Source organism: Zootoca vivipara, chromosome 10 (genome assembly GCF_963506605.1).
Source record: "Zootoca vivipara chromosome 10, rZooViv1.1, whole genome shotgun sequence".
NCBI classification, from domain to species: Eukaryota; Metazoa; Chordata; class Lepidosauria; order Squamata; family Lacertidae; genus Zootoca; species Zootoca vivipara.
In genome coordinates, this window is record NC_083285.1 from 6,049,061 (window position 1) to 6,061,384 (window position 12,324).

General features: G+C 43.7%; 1 protein-coding gene across 3 annotated transcripts in view; it reads right to left on the reverse strand.

Moving 5' to 3' along the window:
* The window catches only part of NAPEPLD (N-acyl phosphatidylethanolamine phospholipase D), a 21,738-nt gene extending 11,879 nt beyond the window's left edge, over nucleotides 1-9,859 (reverse strand). Inside the window, exon 1 of one of the 3 annotated variants that reach the window (XM_035127563.2) lies at nucleotides 9,598-9,859. In XM_035127563.2, the coding sequence (XP_034983454.2) occupies nucleotides 9,598-9,812 (215 nt within the window). In that variant the 5' untranslated portion in view covers nucleotides 9,813-9,859. The other 2 variants (XM_035127564.2, XM_035127565.2) reach the window with 2 other exon arrangements.
* Nucleotides 9,860-12,324: the final 2,465 nt, after the last annotated feature.

Here is a 12,324-nt window from a genome sequence, read left to right on the forward strand (position 1 = left end):
GCTTTCCAGCTGCACTCTGTACTTCTGTCAGAAATGCTTGATTAAAATGAACTCTTTGGTCCCCTAATCAACCCCAGTGGCTTGATTGCTAATTCGGCTACTTACAACTGAAAGGGCACGTGAGATCCCAAGAGCTCTATATAGTTGAAACAATTAATGATCAGACGTCAAGAGACAGGTGTATATTAAGCTCTGAAGGGTACATTAGAACAGAGGTATCAAACTCTCTTTTAAGTCAAAAGAACTGGGGACTGAAGACCCTTTGCGTTGTAGGTTGGTTAAGGGGAGAAATAAAGATAACAAAGAATTCAAATCTAGTGGGGGAAACTGGGATGGGTGAACAAAAGAAAACAGTGAACTAAGACTCATGGATTTTGGAAAATAGCATCAGGATGGCAAAGAACTGAGTAAAGGCAGAAGAAGAAATTGAGAACACCTCACACAGTATCCAGGTGAGAGATGTAATGTGCTGTGAAAGGAGGAGCAGGGGGAAACAAAGGTTGGGGAATCGATTAGTGAAATGTCTGGGTTTCAACCAAATTAATCAGCTACATTATACTTTCAAGGTTCCTATTGCAATTCCAGGGTTGCTACAAATATCCCTGTCCAGAATAATTCTTACATATAAACTAGCTTTCATACTGTTCTAGAGTTCGAGAACGGCCTCCCATGAAGAGATAAATCAAACCTTAACTGTACCTTTCCAATACTAGGGCAGCTCGAACACAAATCATGTCCAGCGTAATTTGCAGTGTAGTCTATTGGCACAGGTTTTTTTAAAGCAAAGAATGTCCATCCTTTGATGTCAGTAAGACAAGGCATGTATTCTTAGGCTGGAATCCTATACCCAGTTGGGAAGCCCCACTGAACTCAATGAGATATGTTTAGCACTGCACTGCTGATTTCTTTAAGAAATTTGGTTCCACTACTCTGAGCGCCATCTAAACTAGAGCTAACAGCTATGATTCTTCTCATACAGTACTTACCAGCTTGGGTGAATAACTGGATTTGTCATAATTCACGATCATTTTGCTATTAACCTTAAGACTGTGTTGGTGCAAAATTTATGCAGAAATAAAAGAAGTGGAGAATGACTTTTAAGAAGAAATACACGAACTTTAGTATTTTGGCTTCACGCATAGGGTTGCCAGACTCAATAGTGGACAGGACTTCTGTGCCTTTAATTGCCCTGCTCTCCTTTGAGTCTGGAAACCTTAAAGAGAAACCAGCAGACCCTTTGCTTAGAAATTAAACAAAGGGTCTGCTGGTTTCTCTTTAAGGGTTCTAGACTCAAAAGAGAGCAGGGCAATTAAAGGCACAGAAGTCCTATCCACTATTGAGTCTGGCAACCCTATTCACACAATGAGCCTTTCCTCACCACCTGCTCAAGATTTCCTGCTGCTGTAGGGGCAGCCTTTTGCTGAGAAGTGAAATTGTGATGTCACGCACGGGCAAGTGACAGCTCAACTGGGTAGAGGGGTACAGCCACGTGGCTCCATTTCTAGTTATTTTGCAGCATTGCTGAGTCTTGTAAGGCATTAGTCGGTATTCTGCTCAAAAGAAATACATTTTCCTTTACACTTGCTAGGACATCTAAAATGTAGACCATTCTTTCAAGGTTTTTTTGTAGCTATAAAGGCCTCTTCCAGCTTTTATATTCCCTTTGGCTCTTAACATGTATTTCTTTAAACAGCCCACTGCATGAAATCATTACACTACAATTCATTCCGGTTTTTTGGGATGCTGAGACAAGGCATGTCACAGCCTCAGACACAGGTGCCTGCCTCAGGGCTCCATAGTTGTTATTTTGCAAGTGAATAGTTTTAAAACAGGTTTTAATACTCCATGAAAATGGGACAGCTTGGCCCTGCGCATACAGTAGCATCTGTGAGAGAAGGTGGGGCTTACCAGTGCACACCCCAGCTTTTCATCCAGCAGGACCAGTTTCATACTTTGGCCTAGTGCTCCATATAAACTAGGCCTGCCACTGCAGCAGTCTGAATTCATGGATAAAAGATTGCTCTGATGAGTTCTCTGAAGGATGAAGGGAATGCAAGATATAATTTAAAGGGCTGCGTCTGCTACTGGTGATGCAAAAGCCAAAGGGCTATGCTAACTGAGGAGTATGAGCAGATTCATGCAATTTATGAATGCCATGTAAAGGTCAACAGCCCAAGGTCTCCCAAAGTATTTTTCTTTGATCTGCCTACATACACACCGAGACCATGACAAGTAACCATTTATTCTCTCAACATGAGATTGCCCACCCCCCACCCTGAGGTGGCAAACTGGCAGTAACTATATTTTAAGGACTCCAACTTATTGCAAGTCATGCATCCAGATATTTCAGCCTCCTCCAGAGGGAGCAATATATTTTGCATCTCTTATGAAAAGCAAGTTTTGCAACCTGATACCTGAGAAAAAGCAGCCCTCCTGCTGGGTGTGTGTGGTCTAAAGGTGCATGTTGGCTAATGGTAAATATGACTGATACCATAGCTGCCAAGTTTTCCCTTTTCTCGCGAGGAAGCCTATTCAGCATAAGGGAAAATCCCTTTTAAAAAGGGATAACTTGGCAGCTATGCTGATACCCACAAAGTATGTGTGTTAAAGGAATGCAGGTACCTTTGGACTGTTAATAACTTAATACAGTACAGCTTTCTTTTCAGTGAGACTCAGTGAACAGTGGTATAATATCAGCTACCATAAATATATAAACATATGATGCATGAAGCTGAAAAAGAGATCTTCCTATAGGCCTTCAATAAAAATAATACTGTAAATAGCGTAATCACTTTCATTTGAGTGTAAATGCAACATTTTCATATAGTCTCCCTCCTCATGTTTGTAATACCTTCATTTTGGAGAATAGCTCCCTTTCAAAATGAGATTGAAAGCAAAAGTTTATGCAACTCATAGAGACAGATTAAGCTTCAAATCGTACAATTCCTAAACGGCAACCATGCACTCAGTTCTGCACACTGAAATCCCACTAAAATGCCAGCAGGTGCAGGGCCATAGTCTTAGAGTTGTTGCAGATGTTTCTTTTATAAATGCTTTCATTTTTTCAATTAATATCTGAAGTTGGAGAATGCTCCAACTACCACACAATTGCGCTCATTTCACATGCTAGCAAGGTTATGCTTAAAATTCTACAAGGCAGGCTTAAGCAGTATGTGGACCAAGAACTCCCAGAAGTGCAAGCTGGATTTCAAAGGGGCAGAGGAACCAGAGACCAAATTGCAAACATGCACTGGATCATGGAGAAAGCTAGAGAGTTCCATAAAAACATCTACTTCTGCTTCATTGACTACGCAAAAGCATTTGACTGTGTCGACTACAACAAACTATGTCAAGTTCTTAAAGAAATGGGAGTGCCTGATCATCTCATCTGTCTCCTGATAAATCTCTATGTGGGACAAGAAGCTACAGTTAGAACTGGACATGGAATAACTGATTGGTTCAAAATTGGGAAAGGAGTACGACAAGGCTGCATATTGTCTCCCTGCTTATTTAACTTGTATGCAGAATTCATAATGCGAAAGGCTGGACTGGATGAATCCCAAGCTGGAATTAAGATTGCCAGAAGAAATATCAACAACCTCAGATATGCTGATGACACAACCTTTGATGGCAGAAAGTGAGGAGGAATTAAAGAACCTTTTAATGAAGGTGAAAGAGGAGAGCACAAAATATAGTCTGAATCTCAACATCAAAAAAAAACTAAGATCATGGCCACTGGTCCCATCACCTCCTGGAAAATAGAAGGGAAAAAAATGGAGACAGTGAGAGATTTTACTTTATTGGGTTCCATGATCACTGCAGATGGTGACAGCAGTCACGAAATTAAAAGACGCCTGCTTCTTGGGAGAAAAGCAATGACAAACCTAGACAGCATCTTAAAAAGCAGAGACATCACCTTGCCGACAAAGGTCCGTATAGTTAAAGCTATGATTTTCACAGTAGTGATGTATGGAAGTGAGAGCTGGACCATAAAGAAGGCTGATCGCCGAAGAATGGATGCTTTTGAATTATGGTGCTGGAGGAGACTCTTGAGAGTCCCATGGACTGCAAGAAGATCAAACCTATCCATTCTGAAGGAAATCAGCCCTGAGTGCTCACTGGAAGGACAGATCCTGAAGCTGAGGCTCCAATACTTTGGCCACCTCATGAGAAGAGAAGACTCCCTGGCAAAGACCCTGATGTTGGGAAAGATGGGGGGCACAAGGAGAAGGGTATGACAGAGGACGAGATGGCTGGACAGTGTTCTCGAAGCCACCAACATGAGTCTGACCAAACTGCGGGAGGCAGTGGAAGACAGGAGTGCCTGGCGTGCTATGGTCCATGGGGTCACGAAGAGTCGGACACGACTAAACAACAACAACAACAATCTGAAGGGGGAACAGTAGGTCACAGCAGCAACTTGCAATTTAAAAAGCAGGATTCTGCCATTTTTATAATCACAGAAAACTGCCCTGCAATTTCTTTGCTGCCCTTCCAGAAGCTTCGTAGGGCATGAAGCACTGTGGGAACTGGCCACAGTTGGAGAAGGTCAGGTTTATATTCTGAATTGTTACTGTCAGTGCTTCCCCAATGGGCCAAAATGGAAAAATCTGCCAGCAAGCATGACTGAAAAACCAGCACTCAGCAGCTTCTCTTCTTTTTTAATACACAAAACAAGTCACCTTGAGACCCAGGCTAGCAAGAGAATCCTCAGAAGCAAAAGACGCATTGCTTGCTTTTGTTTCAAACTAATGTGAGAGGTCTAAAATAGACTCTCTGAAGGAAATGTCTTCAGCAACTTTAACCACTTAGGCTCTGATAGGCATAATGCATTTTCTTCCCTATCCTCTTCATTTTGTTGCTTTTTAGTGATGAAATTGCTTTAGGCATCAAGTGGAAAATACGTTGCAATTATGAATGCTGCTTTAAAAAAACAATACTATGAAGCTCAACAGAAGGTCCAAGGCATTTGGAATGAAACACGGCCTGAGAAGAACATATGTTTAAAGAAGATTCGAAAACGTTTATTGAATATATGGGAAATAATTGTGTACAGCTGAAAACGCTGGCAACATTAAGATAAAATCAAAAGTGTAAATAAGTTTTGATGGATGCAATAATGGAATACTGAATGGTATGGTTTTTGTAAAATATGCAAGGATTTATGATATGTAAAATGAACCATGGAAAGAGAAGAAGGGAAGTCATTGCTATTTTAAGGTTGTTTAAATGAATATTCTAAAATGTAAAACAAATTTAATAACACACACACACACAGAGAGAGAGAGAGAGAGAGAGAGAGAGAGAGAGAGAGAGAGAGAGAGAGAGAGAGAGAGAGATGGATATAGAAACACGGCCTGAGAATCTACTGCAGGTATAGGCAAACTCGGCTCTCCAGATGTTTTGGGACTACAACTCCCATCATCCCTGACCATTGGTCCTATTAGCTTGGGGTGATGGGAATTGTAGTAACAAAACATCTGGAGGGCCGAGTTTGCCTATGTCTGATCTACTGTGACACTGTGGAATCACATAGGTCAAGGAACCTTTTAATACAGGGGTCAGCAAACTTTTTCAGCAGGGGGCCAGTCCACTGACCCTCAGACCTCAGACCTAGAGAATGCTAGGAGGTAAATTCAATAACAGAGAAGCTGAAGCTTTGATTGCCCGGCTAAGGTAATACTGTACTGAAAATCATTTACAGGCGCATCATAATCTCTGTAGAAACGCATGCACCAACAATCAAAAGAAACATGAATCCCAAGAGGACAGAAGGAACTCCAAAGGCTAACTAGTCCAAACACAAATAGTGATGGAAGATCTTCCACATCCAAACAGCCATTCCCAGTGGACTAGGTGCAACGAATAACAAATCACAGCCTGTGATCATCTAGATTATTGCTCTTCACAAGTAGGAGGAAACAAGGCTAAGCGTGCCAAGTGAGCTCATAGGGCAAATTTCCTTTAGAAACAAAATGCAGGCAACTAAAGTAAGCAGAATGTAGAACACACTGCAAAGTGGGGTCTAAAAGCAAAGACCACCCAAGAGAAAAGAAAATTCCCTTTGCTCTTTGCCATCAGCCCACCTGTCCAGGATCTCAGTCTCCAGCGGAAGTAACTCCCACAAGTTTTAGGGGCAGAACCATTTTTCTGGTTAGAACTTAAAATCTTTTTGGGGGGGAAGGGGGAATTATTTTGTTAAGTTTGAGAAACACTACTGAAGGAAGGTGCATACCTCTTTTCACATTAAAACATATACAAATGGCAAACAGTATAATTTGAACATACCACATTAACTAATCCTTTTACATCAAGTCCAGAAACCTTTACTCCTTTGCATTTAGATTCAGGTAGGTAGCTGTGTTGGTCTGACGCAGTCGATATATAGTCCAATAGCACCTTAGAGACCAACTAAGTTTGTTCTTGGTACAGTCATACCTCTCCAGTTACGTTTGCTGTGGGTTGAGTACATCACGGGTTATGAACTCACCCAGAAGTGCCGGAATGGGTTACTTCTGGGTTCGGCGATTCGCGCATGCGCAGACGTGCCGAATGACGTCACGAGCATGTGCAGATCCGGTGCTTCAGGTTGAGTACTGCTCTGGATGCGAACGGGGCTCCGGAACGGATCCCGTTTGCATCCAGAGGTACCACTGTATAAGCTTTCGTGTGCATGCACACTTCTTCCGATACACTGAAACAGAAGTCACCAGACCCTTATTTATAGTGGGGTGGGGTTTTTCTCAGCAGGGTAGTAGGAAATGGGTGATTGATTCAATGGGTATGGTAAACCTGTTGATGATTAGCATATGTAATTAGACAGGAATCCAATATCTCTATTAAAAAGGTAAAGGGACCCCTGACCGTTAGGTCCAGTTGCGGATGACTCTGGGTTGCGGTGCTCATCTCGCTTTACTGGCCAAGGGAGCTGGCATACAGCTTCCGGGTCATGTGGCCAGCATGACTAAGTCGCTTCTGGTGAACCAGAGCAGTGCATGGAAACGCGGTTTACCTTCCTGCCGGAGCGGTACCTATTTATCTACTTGCTCTTTGACGTGCTTTCGAACTGTTAGGTTGGCAGGAGCAGGGACCAAGCAACGGGTCCCTTCTGATTGGCAAGCCCTGGCTCTGTGGTTTAGACCACAGCACCACCCGCGTCCCGGTAATACCTCTATTAAGATCTGTCTTAATAGGATTCCTGTCTCATTACATACGGTACTAATTGCAGTCGTCAACAGGTTTACCATACCCATTGAGTCAATCACCCATTTCCAACTACTCTGCTGAGAAAAACCCCACCCCACCCTCCCACTATATATATAAGGGTCTGGTGACTTCTGTTTCAGTGTATCTGAAGAAGTGTGCATGCACATGAAAGCTTATACCAAGAACCAACTTAGTTGGTCTCTAAGGTGCTACTGGACAATTTTTAAAATATTTTTTATATATTCCTTTGCATTTAGTTACCCAAAGAACAGAAAGAAATCAGACTCACATTAAACAACATATCATTGATACCATTTAAGAGAGATTGCTAGCAAGCTGTCCAGCATATGCAACACAAGACACATCAAATAATAGGGCCAGTTGCCAGACATTGAAACATATTTCTGCTGAACACAGTTCATTTTTAAATACTCCAGATTATTTTAGGCTGATCCCTACTGAAGATCTGCACCTACTACAAATATCAATCTACTACAGGATATTGTTTTTATGTGCAAACGTTAAATAAGAAATCAGTGCTGAAAGACATACAAATTTGGAAGAGAGGGATTATATAACTGCTGCAGCACATTTCCATGTCAATGAGGGAGAAGGCTAGGAGCATAGCAACTGAATTGTTCTGCCTGGCTTTCATTCTCCAGTCCAGTCTGATTCACCAGCTAAAAATGAGACAGATCTTCCCAGGGGAAGATGGGGCTGGACACAATGTATGCTAATATCTCAATTGGACATAATCTATTTTCTTTGTAGCCCTTACAAGAATCCCTCAAAGTGGTTGCCCATTCATAGAAATCTGCAAAATGAATGTGAATTGTAAAATATTGCTATTAAACTGTCACAAGCCCTAATGTGGCCCTTAAAGAGGCCCAAGACATGATGAGGCACACAGCTCAAATTAAGCCCCAGATGGCTTTAGCAACTGTCTTCAGTACACTGTTTTCCAATTCTAAAAAGCACTAATGATTTGCAGTTAAAGTCACCTGATTTTCACAGATTGCAGCAGCAATCCCTTAATTCATCCCTGGTAAATACAAATCAAAGAGATTCATAAATGCTGAATTAAAGGGTGACAAAGGTTTAACTATTTTGCTATTTTTAAAACACAAAGATTGCTATACCTGCTTGTAAAGCATAGGTGCCACCTGCAAACTGTCTTCCAATGTGACAGCAAGTTACATTCTGATTTGCCATGTACCTCAACTGCATGCCATTTAAACTGACAGTCTGGGAAGCCCTCCCTCAGACAATGTGTTAGACATTTGATTGCACAGTACTGCCAAAGAACTTCAGCAAGGGCTTGATACTACAACAGATGGCTGGGAAATGGCAGCAGTGACAAGACACATGTAAATCATGGGCGGCAGCAGCAGCAGCCCCATCCACAACCCCGTAAAGACAAGAATATCAATTTAGCCCATTTGCACAAGTGATGCATAAATCAGTTTTTGCACATCTACCTCCTGCAATTCTCATATAAAGTCACTTTTAGTTTTTGAGACCTATCATTTAAATGGAAAACCTGCAGGCACTTCCACACAAAAAGGTTTAAATATATATATCATTTGAAAGAAAGAAAGAACATACATTTTATTCCTCTCTTCAGTTTAGCCCACATGAACATCCAGATGTTGCACAAATGCACAAGCAGCTTAAATGCACTTTTTCAGTTGTGGGGGGAAAAGCCCCAATGGATGGGAGGCTTCATTTAAAATCACCTCACTTCCAGGTTCTATTCCACATGATCAACATTCACAAGGGAGATCATTTCATTTGCTATGCTGGATCCAATGCACGCTCTCTCGAAATCGAGTCTCAAGGGACTCCAACGGGAATCCAGCAAATTGCACCTGCGGCCAGACCCACCTGATCGACGCTTACTCAGAAGCAAGTCCCACAGAAGGCAACAACTCCTGCACAGCCCCTATATGAGTCTACTCAGAAGCAGGGACTACAGGATTGCAGTCTTAGACCACAGCGCGCGCGGCACATACTGTACTGCGCGGTGAGAAAGTGACGTCGTTCGCCTCAGCAAAGGCTGCTCCTCTCGCGCGCCGACGATGCCCGTCCAGGGGGCTCCAGCGGCGCGAAATCGCCTTCTTAAATCCAGAGTTACAGCAGCCGGCGGAGCACCAAAAAGATAGGAAGGGGCTGCATGCACACTGCGGGAGAAGGAGGGGCACCGCCGGGGGTGCTGCCTCTCGCATGCAAAAGAAAATAAAAGAAATACGTTTCATGTGGCTTTCGGCGCAAGCAAAGCGTGCTGCAGATCTGCAGAGGGTGAGCCACGCAGCCCCCACCCGCGCCTTAGAGAAATGTGAATAATTCCACCCGGCCGGCAGCCTTGGGAAGCGGCGCTGGCAGCGTCCTCACCTCCCCTGGGGCGTTTCTTCCTCCTCGTCGCCCATGACGGGGCTGCTGCTGCTGCTGCTCCGCTTCCTGCTGCCCGGTCCCTGCAGCTGCTGCTTCTGCTCGCCCCAGAGGCCGCGAGGCTGCCGGCCCTCCTTGGCCGCTGGCCGCCTGCTGCCGGGCGCCGAGGGGGGAAAGAGCGCGAGGCCGGAGCTCCACAGCGCCCTGCGCCTCACCATGGGACGCGCAGCAGCAGCAGCAGCCCACCCGCCGCGCCTTCCCCGGGCCCGGTTCCCCGGTTTCCCGGCCCCCGCCCGAGCTCGCTCGCTACCGCCCTCTCCCTCGCCGGAGAGGAACAGCTCCTTCCTCCAGCTCCAGGCCGCAAACCATTCGACTGATCCTCCTCCACGCTTGGTTTTGAAATCCTTCCCCGCAGCACTATGGCACGAAGGGCACGGGCGGTGGTGCGGGGTGGCACCCGTGGCAATTCACAGCCTGCCATATGGAAGTGTCCAGCCATATTCACTCAGGTGCTAGTTGTTCTGCACATCTGCTTTAGGTCTACTGTACTTGCGGAAAATTTGAGAGTGTGTGGACGCCGCACCTCTGCTGGGGGACACATCATGCTTAGAGATGGGATGGCCTGGAAAAAAGAAACCTGGAAAAATAGGAGGGGGCAGGTTTTTACCTGTTTTCCACAACTTTTCTGGTTTCCCCCCAGGCCTTCCCATCTCTAAATGCTCCTTCTGGAGCAGTTTGTCCACCTATGTTGTGAGCCCTGTAAAACAGCACTTGTTCCCACTGTCCCTGGGATCTCAGTGTCCCCGTTTAGTATAAAATGTGTCCATCCTGCTGCCAGTTAGATGCCACGTTGTATTGGTTTGTTCTACCTGTCCACAGAAAATAACAGCAGAAAGAACTTAATAACAGTGTGATGTAATTATCCACACTGGGACACACAATATTTATCCATCTCTCACACTTTAAATCCTTGAGTTTCCAATATAATCTTTCTCTCCATCTGGGGTCCAGAAGCTCACTTTTCAGAATGTTTTAATAGCTTTTCTTTGTTCCAGAAAATCTCACAAGATCTGAATTCCACATATTGATACAGGGCAATACATCTGTTTATGCACCCTCAAGCATGATCTACAATTTAAACTCATTTTGTAATCATGACAAAAAACATGCAGTCCAGACTAGGCTTCCATAAACAATCAAGGGCAAGAAAAATGTATGTGTCCTTCTCTTCCCCCTCTGCCCTGCCAGCATACTTGGGCCCCAATGACTTCAGGCAAAATATGTGGACTAGCTTGATTTATGTAAGCATAGTTTTCAAATCCAAGTGGTGCAATGCTTTTATCTCTGTTGTTTCATCTATGAAATCTCATTTACTCATGCAAGTCATCACATGATATTAGTTATTTAGTGATTAGGTTGCAAGTGTAAAACCAGTCCATGACCACTGAAAGAACTTTGTCCCTGCTAAAAGATGATAGGGGGGAGGGGGGTTGCCTGATTTCCCCCCCTATTATGAAAGTACTAATGGCACATGATTCCTGCCAAAAGGATAGTTCATAAACTTTGGGTGCTTCTAGGCTGTTGCTGTTTTCAAGTATGGCTCAATCAACTACCATCAAATTCAGGTTGTGCAATTAAAGTTGATTGGGAGGCCATATTCCCTCAAAAGACCAGACTTTTTGCAATAAGGAAAGTGACAGAAAAATGCAGGGGATAACACTTGCTTTGATGCAACATTATCTAGCTTCTCTGCAAAGAAATCGGAGTGAATGCTCATTAAATAATCAACATCATTAATCTCACTGAAAACAAATCAGGATAAAAATAAACAGGTTTTCTGGAAGTAACCTTAAAGTCTACAGTACACCAATTTTTACTCAATGCTGTGGCTTTAGGCAAAGCCAGCCTTGCCTGTATTGGTTCACATTGGCCCATAAAGATCTCATTATGTGGCACATGGTGACCTTAAGCTTTGGGGACCCTGCAGCAAAAGTCACTTTTAAAATATTTGTGATTGTGTGTCAAAACAACCTGAAACTGGACTGTATCTTGAGGTGGTGTCAATTATGCACAACTGTATTGCCATCTGCTGAAACAGTGTGCAATCTGCATGGTAAGACTTTTCTATCTATCATCTATCTATCTATCTATCTATCTATCTATCTATCTATCTATCTATCTATCTATCTAATCATCTAATATTGCTTACTTGAAATAAAAGTTCTTAAGTAGTTCCCAAGGTAAAAAGGTAAAGGATCCCTGGACAGTCAAGTCCAGTCAAAGGCCAATAAGGGGTGCGGTGCTCATCTCACTTTCAGGCCAAGGGAGCCAGCATTTGTCCACAGACAGCTTTCTGGGTCATGTGACCAGCATAACTAAACCACTTCTGGCACAACGGAACACTGTGATGGAAATGCCGTTTACCTTCCTGCCGCAGCAGTACCTATTTATCTACTTGCACTGGTGTGCTTTCAAACTGCTAGGTTGACCAGTGCTGTCAACTTTCCCCTTTTTTTGCGGGAAATTCCTTTATTCAGCGCCCTTACTTTCATATCTGGGAGTTGACAGCACAATAGGATTTCCTTATCTTCAAATCCGGAGGTTGACAGCTATGAGGTTGACAGAAGCTAGGACAGAGCAACTGGAGCTCACCACCTCCATGTGGATTCAAACCGCCAACCTTCCGATTGGCAAGCCCAATAGGCTCAGTGGCACCACTCCTGAGTTTAC